The sequence below is a fragment of the Mus musculus genome, chromosome 6 (assembly GCF_000001635.26).
Source record: "Mus musculus strain C57BL/6J chromosome 6, GRCm38.p6 C57BL/6J".
Taxonomy (NCBI): Eukaryota; Metazoa; Chordata; class Mammalia; order Rodentia; family Muridae; genus Mus; species Mus musculus.
In genome coordinates this window covers 6151737-6168599 of record NC_000072.6, presented here as the reverse complement: position 1 = coordinate 6168599, position 16863 = coordinate 6151737, and the positions used below count along the sequence as shown (strand labels likewise).

Sequence of the window (16863 nt, the reverse complement as noted above, 5' to 3'; positions counted from 1 at the left end):
TTTGAGTGGAAAAAAGGTAAGAGCTGAAAGCTCTTTCTGCCTCAGCCTCCCAAGTGTTGGGCTTTTAGCAGTCTATCCCTTTGTCTAGCCTCTTCATCTTTATCATGAGCAGTAAGTAGTATAGAAACTTAGCTGACAAGTAGGTTGCCATTAACTTTGACTGCCTATGATCTCTTCAGTGAGTGGGTGGAGGTGAGTTTTCAGCTCACGTTAATAGCTCTAACTCACAGATAAAATTACATTGATCCACTAAATTCAAAGTAGTTTTATCTCTTTGGTCCTCTTTCTCTCTTTCATTGAAAATCCTGGTTGCTGGCAGCCTTCATGTAACTGCATCTTTGTGTTATGCAGATGTTCAAAATAGTAACACCTGTGTGGCTTCTAACAATTAGATATTGGATGAAGATTAAGATTTCTTTTCAGCTGTTTGTGCTTATACTGTATTCCACAAAATGTCCACAGTTAAAGCGTTGTGTTCTAGAGCATTTGAAATAATCCATTGCTCTGTGCATTTTGTCACTGGGTTGATAAATGATTAGGTCCATTCGTTTCATTTTGTTTTCAATTTTTAGTCATTCTTTTCTTTCTTTCTTTTTTCTTTGGGGGTGGGGGGGCTTTGGACTTAATTGCATTTTTTTTGTATGTAAAACATATGGTCCCAGAGTCCAGACTGTGAAACAGAAGGGATGTCTGCTGGGAAGCCTGGCTTGCTTCTCTTCTCCCCTGAGTGCCTTCCTCGCTGGAGTTACCCATTCTCTGGAGACTTTCCTGCCACAGAATCCTTCTCTTCCTCAATAAGTGAGGTGATACTAATATTCGCGTTTACGCTGGCTTCTTAAACAGGACAGACAGCTAATAAATGATCTTTCTCCATCCCTTCCCCACAGACACACACTCTAGGAAGAATATGCATTTGTGTGTGAATTACATTCTCCAAAGACAGTCAGTAGGTTTTACTATGTGGAATCAGCTCTTAGTATAGTCCCCTGAGCCGCCCCTCTGTCCTGCCTGTGTGCTGGCTGGAGCCTGAGGAGAGCCACTGGGGTTGTGGTAGTTTCTATTCTGAGACCAGAGGAGATCTGTGAACTGACACACAGGCTCAGGACCGCAGTGAGTACGGGATCCTGTGCCCGAGTACAAAGCCGGATAGGGTGCTATGTCTGTAATGCCAATACCAGGAAGGCAGAGAGAGACAAGGTTTCCTACACTTGCTGGCTACCTAGTCTCCATGAACATCAGTGTAGGTTAGTCTAAGCTCTAGGTTTAGTGAGAGGTCCTGTCTCATAAAAGATGTGGAGAAGAATTGAGGAGGGCACCCAGTGTCCTCTGACTTTTACTGGTGTATAAGCCTTGCACACAGATGATACACTTGAAAACGCACGCACACGCGCACACACACACAGTAGCTCTCCATCTGTGGTGAGTCCATGTTGCAGCTCAAGTGCTCAGCCAAGAAACCATAATCTTCTCTTTTGCTCTTAAGTATTTGTTCCATTCAAGCCTTGGTAATTGAATAATGCCCACCATACTAGGAGCAGGCCCACCTAGGAAGATGACAGTGTTATCATTAGATACACCTCAAAGCAGTGTTTTGTCTTGGGTCCCCATTATCCTAGTCAAGTTGATATATAAAACAAACAGTTGTTAGAGAGAAACCTGGACACAACATGACACGTACTGAATTGCCCTTCAGAGGTGCTCATATGTGCCCATATTTGTGCACCAAACACTTCTTAGGGTTGCTTTGATGTTTTGTTTCTTTCTGTTTTTGTAACATACATGTATGTAAGTATGTATGTATGCATGCATGTATATGTAACTTCTGATAACTCCTGCCATCAGGCATAATGGCTCTTTCTCATACGAAAAGCATTGCATAGTGGAAGGAACAGTAGTGGTGGCTGACACAGCATTTGTCTTTTACTAGGTCTCTTAAAACCTCTGAGACCTTAGGCGAATGACCTGCTCTCTCTGAGCCTGTGTTGGCACTGAGAAGGTTGTGCTACATCCTGCTCTTTGGATGCTTGATGGTTGCTACCCAGGGAATGACATCTGTGGGTGTTCCGTTACCTTCCACTTCGGTTGACTCAGAGATACTATTCCCCTCTTCCTTCCCCAGTTCGTGCTATGGCCACATCTTCTACATCTCCCTGATTTTGAGGGTCCTTCTACATGATTCTTAGAGCCTTTCTTTCACATAAAGAGCAACAGTCTTTCCTGATTATACCCACTGCCTGCCAGCTTCTGTCTAGCTTCTCCTTCTGTAGCTCTCAGCTACAGTTAATGTCTCTGCCCATTCATTCTTCAGCCGCTCTCTGCAGGTTTCCCTTGTTGCTGGACTGAATTTGCCCTTGTTAAGTAGCACGGCGGACTCCAGTGATAATATTAGCCTGCAGGTCAGCATGGGTGGTCCACCATCCCTTCTCGGACCACTTTCTCTCTTTACTCTCCGCACACCTTGCTTGCCGCTTTCCTCCAGCCTCTCTGCCTGCTCCATCTCAGACTCCATTTTCCTGGTTTTTCTCCATCTCCTTAGTTTTCACTCATACTTTCTGGGGTTTGTTTTTCTGTGTCACATCTTACATACTTAATACTTTCTACTTCAGTCCACTTAACTATAGTTCTTTTGAGGCTCCTGTCCTGTTCCCAGCACCCCTGCAAGGGACGCAACTTGGGAGCCCCTTGAGGATGTTTCATCCTGACATCCCCAGCACATCCCTGCTAATTGTCCAGCTATGGTTTATATTTGCTTAGTTGCTGCCTTCTATAGACGTAAATGCAGCAACTTCTCCTCATACACATCATGGTTCAGGTGTTAATTTCAAATTAGTTTTTAGATTCATTCAAAGTAGTAGATTTTTTTTTTCTTCAGAAACAAACTAGCCAAGCCTCGAAAGGACCCGAGAGCTGAAATGCAGTTCACGTTCGGATCGAGTATCTGCCTGACTTGGTACTTGATTTACTTTTAAGACAGGAAGTGAAGAGTCACTAACATCAGGAAGGGGGAAAAAGCATAAAAAGGCTGAGGTGTCTCCTCTGTAGAACCTTTATCTAGGGAAGGCTACAGAGCCTTGTAGCTTAATTTATTTTGCAAAGATGGCGGGAAGCACACTCAACAGCTTCTACTGCTGCTCATGCTGGGGCTGCTCAGCGTTGTAGTTGCCGGCCTTGAGGAAAGCGACATCCTTAGAAACGCTGGTGAAGTAATGCTAGGTAGTGAGGGGCGGGGCTGAGCACGCGTGTCAGGTGGGCAGCCGCATTTCCTCCTCCTCTTCTTTGCCCTTCATGGAATATAATAAAAAGGAAACTTAAATAGACCCAGGTTGAAGACAGTCCTAGTAAACTCCTGTGATGCTTTTAAATGAAATCTACATCTCAGGGTGACCCCTGTTATAACCAGAGATTCTCATAACATTTTGTTGAGATTCTTTGTGTAATAAAACATAATTTTGTGTGGAAAATTCACACTTTGGGGCCCCGATTTCTGTCAATCTTAAAGCAAAATTTGTTCCTATAGTGAAATGATAATCCTTATGAGACCTAGGAGCAGAGTAGAAGGAATGTTTTCTTTATTTCGAAGTTTAGGTAAAAATCTAGAAATAACTACTTAATCAGAATTTTATAAACATAAACCACTTTTTAATTTCACTTTTCATTCCTAATTTTTTTAGGTTGTTGGGCTACCTACCCTTCCCAGCTGTTCCAGCTGATGCAGTTCAGCTTTGACTTGATTTAAAACTATAGCTTGTCCTGTGACACCATTTAGGGGGGTGTGGCCATCGCGCCATCTGACTTGGTTGGGCCCTATACTCCTTGGCTGCGTTTTTGTTCAGAAGTGTATTTATCTTTGTAGTAAGTTTGTTCCTCCTTTTTCCATTAATTAATTAATTGATTAATTGTTTAACTTTACATCTGAATTGCAGCGTCCCCTCCCACCTCTCCTCACAGTCGCTCCCTCTCATCTCTTCAACAGTTTGTTTCCTATTAATTGCTTTGTAGAAACCTCCATGCAAAGTAGATACTGTGTATCTTTCTTGTGGTAGCTCTTTACAGTGCAGTGACAGAGAAACAATCGTGGTTGTGGGTAGGCTGAGAGGCTGAGTTTATGTGCAATCATGATCTGTCTCAAAAGCCCCATCACTCTCTGATTTGGGAGGGGTAGGCCAATTGGGAAGAGGTGTCTGTGTAATCGGAGACAGTTTGCAGCAAGAAACACTGTTTCTGTAGACACAGATGCTTGCTCCTGGTGTTGTAGGGTGACTTTTTTTTTTTTTTTTTTAACATATTATGCAGGATGGCTACTTACATTAAGTAAGGCATTTTTCTAGAACACTCTGCACAAACCAGTTATTCCTGTAATTGAAACTATATGGTGCTTCACTACATTTTGAGTATTTAAAATATTTTAACTATGTGAGATAATTGAGATGAATTAGTTTCATTATGTTAATGATTTCAGAATGTGTCTGCATTGGGAAATAAGTTGTCTGCCTTCAGGGCGTGCAGGTTAGGAGTCAGTTATGCCTTCGTCCATGGAGAAGCATGCTTTAGGTGATGCATGAAACAGCTCACACTTTCTATTTGCTTGGAAACCTCTTGCTATCTAAGCACGGTCTTTAAATTTCTTTTGTTGCTGAAGGTGGGGGCATCCTCTCTTTCATTCCTGCTAGAAAAGAATATAACGCTTTGAGAGGAGAATTAGTATTTTTTTTCCTTTGCAACTCGGAGTAAATTGAAAGCACCTCAGCCGTCTCTGTTTACCTGGGATGCTATGACAGTGCTGATGAGAAGTATTGTCCCTGAAACTAAGTCTCATTTTTCATTTGACCAGAAATTTGTGCAAATTCAATTTAGGATCAACATGTACCCAGTTTTTCATGTTCTTAAATATAGAAAATCATAATCTGTTTTAAACTTACTGTAACTGATGGGACACTTGTTTACATGGGTAAAATGACTCTACGCAAGTCGTATATTGAAGTTCATGTTAATGTTTGCTATTTAATGACACCTAATGATATTCAATGAAGGGTTATGCTGAACTGGAGAGAAAATGTGTTACCCAGGCAACTGCCTCTGGCAGGCTAGAGACTCGGGCATATGGCTCTATAGTACACATTATTTCAGCATCTTTAAGCATAAAGAGCCACACATGTAATTGACTGTGAAAAATTACTGCTCAGTTACTGTATTGTATGGTCACAATAGAAGTAAATGAATACGTCATTGTTGTTGGAACCAGTCTGTTGGGAATCACTCCTAGACTCTACTATTTAAGAAGCAAAAATACAATAAGAAGAAAATAGCTGGTTTAATTAACATGTAAAAATTGGGTTAATTTGAATTCAGCTGGCGCAGCAGATATGAATGTGAGATTTGGGGTGGTGTTCTGGCTTTTTGTCCACACCATGCATCACTGTATGGTTTTAGGGGCTTTTCCCGTCGTTTACAGTTTGCTTTTCCTGGGGTTTATATTACGTCACCCCAAAAGGGAGTTTGGTGTACTTTTATCCCAAACATAGAAATTACAATTGAATGACAGAAAATGCTAAAATATTTGTAAGCAATTAAAAAATGCTTCTCATGGGAAATCGGTGTAACTTGATTTAATATGTCGAAGCATGATTTCAGTTAATGCTTATTATTTATACTCTGTAAAGCTGAGTGAGGAAACAGAAACTCACCATTGGCAAAGGCAAAACCAGAACAGAACAAAACAAAACAAAACCCAACCCACCCATCAACCAAAAACCCCAGCCTATTTGCCCTTGTGACTTCCTGTGTGAGCTTAGGGGACTTTTATTAGTTTTAGAGTATTGTTTTAATTATTATTACCTGAGTTCAGACATTCAGAAAAATCCACTGAGAACAGCAGTCAGTGTCGTCCAATAAAACTCATCCTGCTCAATTTGGATTTTTGTTAAATGCGGTTTGAGCAGAGGCACAACCGTCTTGTACTGAAATTCTCCATGAAGAAAATCACTGCTCGGTGGGCCGCACCTGCCTGAGAGCCTTGGACGCTTTAGGGGACTCTGCCTCTGAGCCCAGGGAGCTGCAGTTTGGTGAGCTAAGAGTTTGCAGCCTGTGCTCTGCATGTTGCTTGGTCTGGTCTCTGTGCATTTAAAAGGACTGATTATTCAGAGTTCATCTGGGTACAGGAACAGCCTCAGCCGGTACACCAGTGGCCATGGAAAAGCTCCTCGTGTCCCTGCCTTCCCACTTGAGCTGCTCGGTCCCTACTGTATTCTTTTTCCCTCGTTTGTTCGCCCTTCACTGCCTGACCACTCCATTTTTTGGAGGGAAGGCAAGACAAGAACCGGAGACTGGAGAATCAACAGCCTTAGTGGCCACTTAGAGCAGCTGACAGATGGCTCACCTGCTGGCTTTTCAGTGAGTGATTGCTTTTCTGTGCCTTAATCTTCCCATTATCCTTCATTTGCTATTTTAATAAAGTCGAAGCCTTCTCAACCAGCCTTAACTAAAGGAGCAGAAAAGATGTAGGAATCAGTGCTTTAAAAACCCTGCAGTTAGGGTAAATCATTATTCCAACAGGCTGCCCAGTTACCCTCCCCCCTTCCTTAATGTCTTCTTAAAGACAATATAGAAATTAACATAAGGGCTTCGTAGTAAGCTGTTTTTCTTTTTTCCCTTCCCTGTTAACCTCAGTACATTTTTCCTTAAAAAAATCTTTGGGTAATCTTAAAATATTAATAATGTAACATATATACATATATATGTTTGTGATATACACGTATCACTCTCAGTATTTGTAAGTGTATGGTATGCAATTGGTATAGGTGATAAGGTAACTTTTCAGGGTTTTTTCAAAAGCATCTTTAAGTTTTTATATGTTGTGTGTGACAGTTTGCCTGCACGTATGTATGTGCACCATGTGCATGCTTGATGCCCGAGGCGGCCAGAAGAGGGTTCTGAGCCATCTCTCTGGCCCCAAATTTTCAGGTTTTAGAGACATTTTCTACCATTGATGCCTATTTATGTAGAGATGGTGGAGACAGAATTTGCCTCTAGTTCAGAAGGCTTTCGGTGTTCTTTTTTTAGGGTGAAATTGGCCACAGTCAGACCTTTATTATATCTCAACGTTTGAAAGGTAGAATGTTGGTGATGTGGCTTAGACATGGAAACAGATTCCCCCAAGACCACTGGGCAGTAGTTACCTAATAGGGAAAGAAAGAGAGGATGGGGTATAAAAATTGAGTTGGCAGTAGGTATGATTTAGTGTTAACTATTGACAAAGGAGAATCATGAGAGAGATGAGTCATATTGGTCTAAGTGCTTGGTTACCAGCCTCAGTCATGGAAGCCAATGTTGAAGGTGAAGGTAGGAATGCCATACCCCCTGGTTGACACTGTCAGTCTGAGTAGCTTGAATGCTACTTATAGTGACCTATAAGGCTGTGGCCACATAGTTAGGGTTAGCAGTATAGACGAGTCACTCTCTGTGGTAAGCTCACAGTTAGGAAAGCTTAAATATTTTTTGTCGTTGTCAACATGAAGGCAGTGATGTATGCAGAGGTGGTATTTATAGGCCAAATTCATGATAGCAACTCAGTAAAATCAGTAATAAAAATCTTTAATAGCTTTTTAGAGCCAGGCAGTAGCCTGCCTGATTGAATGGTATGCGATCTGCCAGGTTTCTCTGGAGCCAATGGATTTAAATAGGCCCTTGGCAAACACCCCAGTGAGGTTTGAACCAGAGTTCAGTTGAGCTGTGAGCCAATCACACTGGCCTCCAGCCGGATCAGGCCAAGCCCATGCTGGATCCGGGGTGGACCTGGGAAGATTCCCTGAGACCAGAGGATCCCACATGGGGCGGGGGAAAGACAGGCAAGACAGACACACCCCTCATAGCCCAGGAAAGGAGGCCACTGGATGGTGAAGCTAAGGTAAGGCAAGAACTTGGTCTAGTCTCCACCTAACTCCCGCTGCCTTGAAACATGAAACCAGAGCACTGTTTCTTCTTCTGTTTATGTGTGATCTCCCTTGTCACCTATGTAAGGGGCAGTTCGAATATCCTTGGTGACCTTAAGCCCTTATCAGTCTTCTGACTGCCACTGTCCCTGCAGCCATAGGCTTCCAGGTGTCATTGAAGGGGACGGAGCCCTAATTGGACTTCTAGTACACGCTCCACCAGACTGTCTTTGGCCACATTCTCTCTGCTGCTATCAACTAGAACTGCTTGGTCTATGCGCTACGCGGTACTGGCTCAAGGGGTCTTTCTGGCAAGACATGGCACTCCCCTGCATTCATTTTGCAGCGATGCCATGTGTAGGTACATGGGTATAAAAGTCTGAATGGCCCTGCCACTCCATGGCTGTCATTTTACCCCAGGGAGGCTAGCTAGTCTTGGATTTTCTTAGCCCCCTTGCATGGTTCCTGCACGCCTTTGCTAACCATTCACACAAAGCATCCCGCCTCTCCTCTGAATTGCTTGTTGATTCCGTCCCTACAGTCTAGAAGCACTGGAGTTGGGGCTAACCACACCAGTGAAGAAGTCTCCAGGCCTGGGGCTCCAGCACAGCTCTCAGGCATCTGTCTTCTTTATTCTTTGCATTTTGTCACCTGATTCTGGGGTGCCCTTTGTGCGCATTGCTTTACCCAGCCACTGAAGAGCGGTTCCTTGATTACCCAGATTCGTGTAGTTGTCATCATTTATGTCTAGAACATACATAGCCTAGAGTGGAAACACCCTACCTGTCCACTGGATTATTTGCAAGGCATTCAAGGAACAGAGCTGGGAAAGCCAAAAAGTTATTAAAAGACATTATAGAGCCCATGGCTCTTTACTGGGGAACACAGAGTCAGATGCTGGCGGCTGCTGCTGCTGCTTCCTCTCCCTCCTCCTCCTGCCCCTCCTCCTCCTTTTCAGAACCGCAGTACTTGCACATGGGTGGTCTTGGAAGCTCTGTTTCTGGACTTAGATTTTACTCTTTCACTTTTATCTCTGCCACTAATCCTGGACAATCGCCTGACTTCTGTTGCAGCTCACAGAAGGGGGTAATAAGCAAAAGTTATTTTTGGGAAGGCCTCTTGTGGTTAGGAATTGGAGTAAAGTGGTAATTGGATTTTGATATGGTGCATTGTCTACACTCAAACTTCCTAAAGTCTGAGCAGATCAGAGCCTCCTGCGCAGCTGTGTAAATTCTCATAGCCACAGAACTGGCCTGGAGATAGGGCCCGGAGATGATGAAAGGACCACGTGGGGTCTCAGCCTCTGCGGGGCTGGAATGAGCCACAGCAGGGAGGAAGAGGAGAGTTACCCACCTTGGATAACTGAAGTCCCTGTGCTACCTCCAAGCCTCTGCCTCTTTTCTCAGTCTTGTCTTCTTGCACCTCTCTCTCTCTCTCTCTCTCTCTCTCTCTCTCTCTTCCACCCCCCCCCCCCATCAAGGCTTGGACTTTTGCTGTTTGATTTTGTATAAATTTTAATTTTTTTTCCTTGTTGCAAAACTCAGTATGGTCTATATGTTATTGGGAGAGAAATAGAAAATATGAGCAAAAATAAAGAACAAAGCCTTATATTTTAAATAATTCAATGAAAGAGATGCACGGTTAACACTTTGACAGGCATGGTTCAGATTTTGTTCAGAATTTGTGCTCATATAAATATTTTTGTTTATTTTCAGCAAAATGGAGTAACTTGGCTTTGTTATCTTGTTTTTAGTTTTAGAGCATTTTTTGATTATGGCTATTTTGGGGAATGTGCGTGTGAGCATACGCATGAGTGCATGTGCTGAGGGCACAGGAAAACCCTGTATGAATCTCTTGGGCTTGGAGCAAACACTATCAACGTGTTGAGCTCACTGGAGCTGGGTTTTTGAGTTAAGGTGTCTCACCCTATAGCTCAAACTATCCTGGGATTCCCCCTAGAGTCCAGGCCAAGATCCTCCTGCCTTGGCCTCCTAAATGCTCGGGTGGCACACAGGTACCAACAGGCCCTGCTGATGGAATCAGTTACTTCTCATTATGTGTAAGGGATTTTTAACTTAATGCCATGGGTTTGTTTATATCACTTTGGGTGGGTAGGTAGTACTGTATATATAAAAGTTCTTTTAGTAAACCTAGCACATATTGTATGTTGAGTTTTTGCTTTGTTTTGTTTTTAGTTTTTTCCACTAATATCAGTGAGTGTTCTGTGAGGCTTCCTAAGAGTAAAAGCTTGTATACATTCACTAACTTTTCTCCTATGATAAATCCCTAGAAGTGAGATTATGATGTCAAAGAATGTGCTGGACAGTTTTAGGTCAACTTGACACATGTAAGAGGAAGAAACCTCAACTAAGAAAATGCCTCCATAAGATCTGGCCGTAGGCAAGCCTGTAGAGCAATCTCTCAGTTAGTGATTGGTGTAGGAGGACCCAGCGATTGTGGGTGGTACCGTTCCTGGGCTGAAAATCCTGGATTCTTTAAGAAGGAAGGCTGAGCAAGCCATGGAGAGCAAGGCAGTAAGCAGCACTCCTCCGTGGCCTCTGCATCAGCTCCTGCCTCCAGATTCCTGCCCTGTGTGAGTTCCTGACCTGACTTCCTTCAGTGATGAAAAGCAATGTGAAAGTGTCAGTCAGCAAACCCTTTTCCTCCTCAACTTGCTTTGCTCATGGTGCTTCATCACAGTAGAAACTGTAACTATGACAAAGAATAATGACATTTTAAGACTTTTGTTCTGTTTCCAAATTGTTCTTAAGAGATGAGTACTTGCCGGGCGGTGGTGGCACACGCCTTTAATTCCCAGCACTTGGGAAAGCAGAGGCAGGCAGATTTCTGAGTTCGAGGCCAGCCTGGTGTACAGAGTGAGTTCCAGGACAGACAGGGCTATACAGAGAAACCCTGTCTCAAAAAACCAAAAAAAATAAAAATAAAAAAAGAGAGATGAGTACTTGATATTGGCTACCTTTCTTTGTCATCTAAGCCTCTCTGGTTCTTTGGATCCTACCAAGACATCCTTACATCTGGTCCTTTTCCTTTCAACTCATTTGCATATTATGGACTTGTCAATAAAACTGTCAGGCCTTGGCTACTAGCTCTGATGTGCGCATTACAGCTCTCCGTACTTGCCTACATGAGCAAGCTGATTCCCTGTGTGCCTCTCCATCGAGGCCTTGCTTCTTTGGCTCCTGGCTTACTTGTTGCTCCTCTGGTGCACCCATCATCCCTGTGTCCTCAGCACTTGCGTCTGCCTACCTCACAAGCAAGAAGGCGTAGAAGCCATGCCACAGTGTGTCCCCCACTTCCCAGCTTTGTGCTTCATCTCTCCTCAGCTCTGCCACAGACAGGCTCACTATCCTGCAGTGTCTCATTTCCCTGCCTCTTCACACTGAGACCAACCCCATGCTTCCCCATCCCATCTTTCCTCAGATTTCAGCAAGATTTTTCTCTGTCTCCTCTCTCAACACAACTCTAGTCGTCTTCTGTGAACACACTGACCTGTCTCTAGTTCTCTGATGTTACTGCCTTCCTTTCTCCTTTTTCAGAACAACATAGCTTTCGATCCGAGCTCTTATATGAGACTGAGACCTGTTTATTGCACAGTTAGGATTGTTTGCAAGACCTAAAGTTGTACTTCTCAGATTTTAAAAAAGGTGGTTGTATTTTGGTAGGTAGCCATCTACTATCTGTTTATGTGATAGTGTCTGCTTCCTCATAAACCGGAACAATGGATTCTACTACATTCTTTTAGCATGTGCCAATTAAAACAGAAATGGGGCTCCATTTTGACCTGTTCAGATGCAATCCATATTTCAAACTGATTTTTAAAAAAGATTTATTTATAAACGATTGTGTGTGTTTGGATGTCTTGCCTGCATGTGTGTGCACCATGTGGGGGTTTGGTGAGCAGGAGGTTAGAAGAGGCCATCAGATTGCCTGGGGCTGAAGTTACAGATGGTTGTGTGCTGTTATGTGCGTGCTGAGAATTAAAACCCTTGTATTGGACAAGAGTGACAGATATTTTAGCCCCCAAGCCGATCTTGCCTGACTCAATCTCTTCTTATACCCAGTTCCTCTTGGGCCGAGTGTTCTATAATGGTACACAGTGTCTGGGCTGTTTCATCTGGACTTTGAGCAGCTATAGAGTTGCCACTGTTGTAAGTGGTTGCAAAGAACAGTGGCTCTGATGCTCTAGAAATTCCAAATGACATGCTAGAAAAATGTACTGGTTATTTAGACAGACACCTATTGTCCCCTAAGCTATGTAGCCGAGTCATGAGAGGTCACTTCTGTGTTTCTTTCCACATTCATTGGCTGGGTCCTACTGTTAGCTGTGAGTTAGTGGAGACAGAATACCTCTCAATATATAGTGGTTCTAGAGTTACTCAGAGCTATGTGGTTATTTTAAAGGGCATCTGATATACTGAAAGAAGGTTTGGCAGTTGTGGGAGGTGGAAAAGGAAGCCAGTGAGCACAGCAGCCAGGTCTGAACTTGATGAAGCTTGTATGCTTCCTTATAACTTATGTTAATACCCATTAAACCTGTAAAGTAAGGTTGAAGCAGTGTTTATATGAAAATATAGATGTTTGTGGAAACCATTCAGTAAGTGCATATAGTACTGTGTAATTATTCCCATGGCCTTCTAGTCAGATTACCTGGAAAATCCAGAATGATCTTGATGAACAATAGTACATTATGATTTCATGGTTCCTCTGTATACCTCCTACATAGAGGTATAATGCTTGTATCTAATAGGATTACCAAATTACATACCTTTTTGGTATCAGTAACATGCCTAAAATACCAGTCTTTACTGGCCAGTTATGGTTTTGAAGTGACATTAAGACAGCCGAGAAGAACCTGTTACAACCTTATAGAGTCTCCAGGCTTTTAAATCATCTGGAAGCAGGCGAGATGCTCTTTTTATTGAATGTTAAGCCTTCTCCAGTCCACAGAGCAAGAGTATCTTTTCTACACCCCACACAGTGTGGCTCTCTTGATGAGCTCGGTGCCTTTGCTGGCTGATTTAACACTGTGCTTGCTGGCTGGCTCAGCACGATAACCACCCTCCTCCTGCTGCCCAATTGGCCTTCCCCTGGTGAACAGACAGGGTGGATGCAGAGCTTCTGGTAACTTCCCAACAAGTCGAGGGGCCAAGGAGTGATGCACACAGCGAGGAGGAAGCAGACAGAGACAGTTTACCCCACTCCCTATAGTCCTTTGGGAGGGAGGGGCCAATCGCTGAGTTCCTCAGAGGTGTCCTCTATTAGAACATTCTAAGGAGGATGACCAGAGCCGCTTATCACAGTTTCAGCCCAGCCTTCAGTAACTCTTTAACCCCTTTTCACCCAGTTCTTTGTTTCCAATCTTTGCTTCTCTATTAAGTGTTCTCAGGTACTGTAACCAAGTACTAAAATCGGTATGTCTCAAACTTTTTCAAAGTTTAATTTTTTTATGCCCTGGACGGTGGAAGGCATGAAGGTTGCTGGTGAGGCTCTTCTATCCTGGAGGAAATGAGAGAGAACCTGCTCTGTGCCTTTCTCCAGCTCCTGGAAGATGGGGCTGGTGTGTCGGCAATCTCTGGTGCTCCTTGACTTAGTGTAGACCCATAACTATGACCTCTTCCTCCATCCTCACACAGTGTTTCCCTCACCCCTGACCATGTGTGTCCAAGATTCTAATCATTAGGTCAGCTCCTCACCCTACCCCAGTAGCTCCTCATCTCAGCTAACCACAGTGGCCAGAGCCCTTGTCCAGGTAAGCTCATATGCTAGGCTCTGCGGATTAGCATTGTGGAGAGACACCATTCATTCCATACCCCCAGCATCCGCACTGCCTGCACTCAGGTGATGGCGTCACGGAACTGCAGAGCCCCTTCTCCTCCAGAGCTCCTGTGGTCATTGTCCTTTGGTAGTGTTTCTGTCACCTCACTCAATTCACAGTTTACAGGGAGGCATGGGAGGTTCCTGGTTTCCATCCTTCGGCTTCTCCTCTGACATCGCCTCCTGACTAGCATGGTCACTGTGTGGCCCCAGCTCATGTCTTAGTTCTGTCCTCTATTCCTGCTTCCACAAGACCCTATGTGGCTCAGACCTACTCAAGCCTACCACTACTTCTGTCCTTTAAATTCATTCTCTTCATTGGTCCTTCGTAAACAGAAATATCACCTTGATTTTAATCTAAAAACCTTGGGTGATATCTCTCTGTCGGTGACCCACAGAGGTCCATCTCCTGACTTGGACCTTTGGTACTACTCAAACTGGTCTCTGGCTCTTCACCATGTCCTCTCTATGCAGTTAGATCTGTTTCCATCTGCTGCCCTCCCTGTGTGGAAATGCCAGAGGCCAATAAATTTCAGTTTATTTCTTCAAAAGTAGAAGGAGTTTGAGATAAGTGATCTCTAAAATCTAGTTACTTTTAAAGTGTATGTTTTAGATACCATGACTTGGTGAAGCCCTTTCGAGTTCTTCCATGGCAAAAAAAAAGTACCCTTCATTGGACTCCTTATGCATTATTTTGCTTGCTTTTTATACACAACTCTTGTACTCACCGGATTATGTATGCTCTGACTATCTCCTGACTTTAACCAAGAATGCTTGAGTCCTGCCTACTCCCCTTCCCATCCCCCACCTTGCCCTGGTGTGTTCCTGTGAGACCTATTCTGGACACGTATTCTCTTGGAATGCTTGTTATTCCTGAACGTTCAGCCTGTTCCATAAGATGTGTTTTGGGGAGATGCTGTATGGGACACACTCGGAGTTTTCCTTTCTTTGTAGCATTGTGGTGACATTCTAGGAAGCAACTAAGTCAGCTTTGTAGACAAATGTATTTCTCTATAGACGTTTCAGAGGAATTCCTGTTCTGAGAAACATGGAAAGTCTCCGATTTTCTTCTCCCATAGCCTCCAGAGACTTGGACTGTCCCAGTAGATTACTGAAATATTTGAACCTTTATAATACAACATAGACCTTTGTTCCTAGGAAGTCCTTTGTGGAGCCCTTTCCTCTGTGCGAGTTCTGGCATGTGGCCTGTCATGCTCTTCCTCAAGCGTGGGATTGATCACGTGACATTCCTCTGCAGTCTCACTCTCTGCTTTTTATGCAGAAGGACGTTGTGGCCTTTTCCTGCCTTTAAGGCCGCCTCTGGCCCTCTAGCACACTATTCTTTTATGTGCTTCATCCTCCAGGTATAAATCAATTACAATTCCCGTTTTCTCGTGCATGCCCTCGCTTTGTCGTCTCGGATTCCTTCATCTCCCTGAGCAGCTGAATTTGTCCTCCCTTTTTAAGGTCCAGTTTTTGTTTCACTTCCATCCCAAAGCTTTTTGTACAAAAATATTTTAATGAGTGTGTGTGTATTTGTGTGTGTGTGTGTCTGTGTGTGTGTGTGTGTGTGTATGCCCACACATGTGGGTGAGAGACCAGAAGAGGCCATTGGATCCTTTGGACTGAAAGGCCATTGAGAGACACTTGATGTGGGTGCTGGGAACTGAGCTTTAGTCTCTGCAACATGAGAAGATCTCTTCGCTGCTGAGATATTGCAGTCCCCTCCCCCTTTTCACTTTCTGCCCGGAGTCTGTTCTCACTGAATCGGTATCGTACTGCATTGTATTGGTCCCTGCATTTGGATTTGTCTTTCCTGTGTACTGGTACAGAAGTTCCGAGAGTCCCGTGACCTGCCTGATCCAGCTGCAGCTCCCTGTGTAGCATCCCTACCTCATGTGTGCTCAGGAGCTGCTACAATGAATGGGGACTTATGAGGTCCTTGTGTGTGGTGTATAAGGCTGTTTATAAGGAACGGGACTGCTCCTGGGTTTTGCCATTGCTTTATAAAGTATCTAAGCTCCAGTCACAGAACCCAACAATGTACCGAGGGAAAACTGAGGCCTGAGGCTTGGAGGATAGTTAGGTTAGAACTCCCAGGCCCGTCAGGGTTTACCCTTGGGCTCCCAGCTCCCCTTCATTGATTTCCTCACAGTGGATGCCCAAGCAAGCACTGCGTGCTGCTGCTAGCTGTGTGAAGTGGGAATCCACGGTTCTACCAGGGCATCTGATTTTGTGACTTTAGTGTATGATTGTACAGTTTTATTTTCTATAGGGGACTAACTTTGTATATTTGCTTATTTTCTGTTGCAGGTTAATATCCTTCCAAGAGTTTGTAGCCTTTGAGTCTGTCCTGTGTGCTCCGGATGCCTTGTTTATGGTGGCGTTCCAGCTGTTTGACAAAGCTGGCAAAGGAGAGGTTACTTTTGGTAAGGAAGGTGGTTGGGGAGCATTGCTTTGTTTTAGGAATGAAAAACACCCACATTCTCATTCTCTCCCTCTCCCTCTCCCTCTCCCTCCCTCCCTCCCTCCCCCACTCTCTAATAGACTTTCCCCCTTCACATAATATATCCTGATTATGGTTTCCCCTTTACCCATCCAGTTTCCCCCACCTCCCTTCACATCCAGACCTACTCCCTTTTTCTGTCTCAATAGAGAACAAACAGGCTTCTAAGGGACAAAAATAAACGATAATATAAAAATAACACCTCATATAGAAGACCTCAAGGGAAGACTCAAGAGAGAAAAAGCCACTCAATCATGCCCCTGATATATACTAAACTTGATATCACACTACACTAGCCCTGATTATCTATATCTATATCTATATCTATATCTATATCTATATCTATATCTATATCTATATCTATATCTATATCTATATCTATACACACACACATATATATACATACATTCACACACATATATGTACACACACACATACACACACACACACACACACACACACACATACACACATGCTGCCTCAGTCTCTGACCTCACCTCACATGAGCTCTAACCATGTTGATTTAGAGGGCATTGTTTTCTCAGTGTCCTCGGTCCCCTCTGACTCTTAAGCCCCCTCTTCCTCCGTGTTCTC

At 43.8% G+C, this 16863-nt stretch overlaps 1 protein-coding gene across 5 annotated transcripts in view; it reads left to right on the top strand.

Annotated features, from left to right (window-relative positions):
• Window positions 1-16863, top strand: part of Slc25a13 (solute carrier family 25 (mitochondrial carrier, adenine nucleotide translocator), member 13) — a 176087-nt gene that overhangs the window by 48705 nt on the left and 110519 nt on the right. For all 5 annotated transcript variants that reach the window (NM_001177572.1, NM_015829.3, XM_030255494.1 and 2 more), the window contains exon 4: window positions 16077-16192. In NM_001177572.1, the coding sequence (NP_001171043.1) occupies window positions 16077-16192 (116 nt within the window). The remainder of the gene's footprint in view (window positions 1-16076; window positions 16193-16863) is intronic.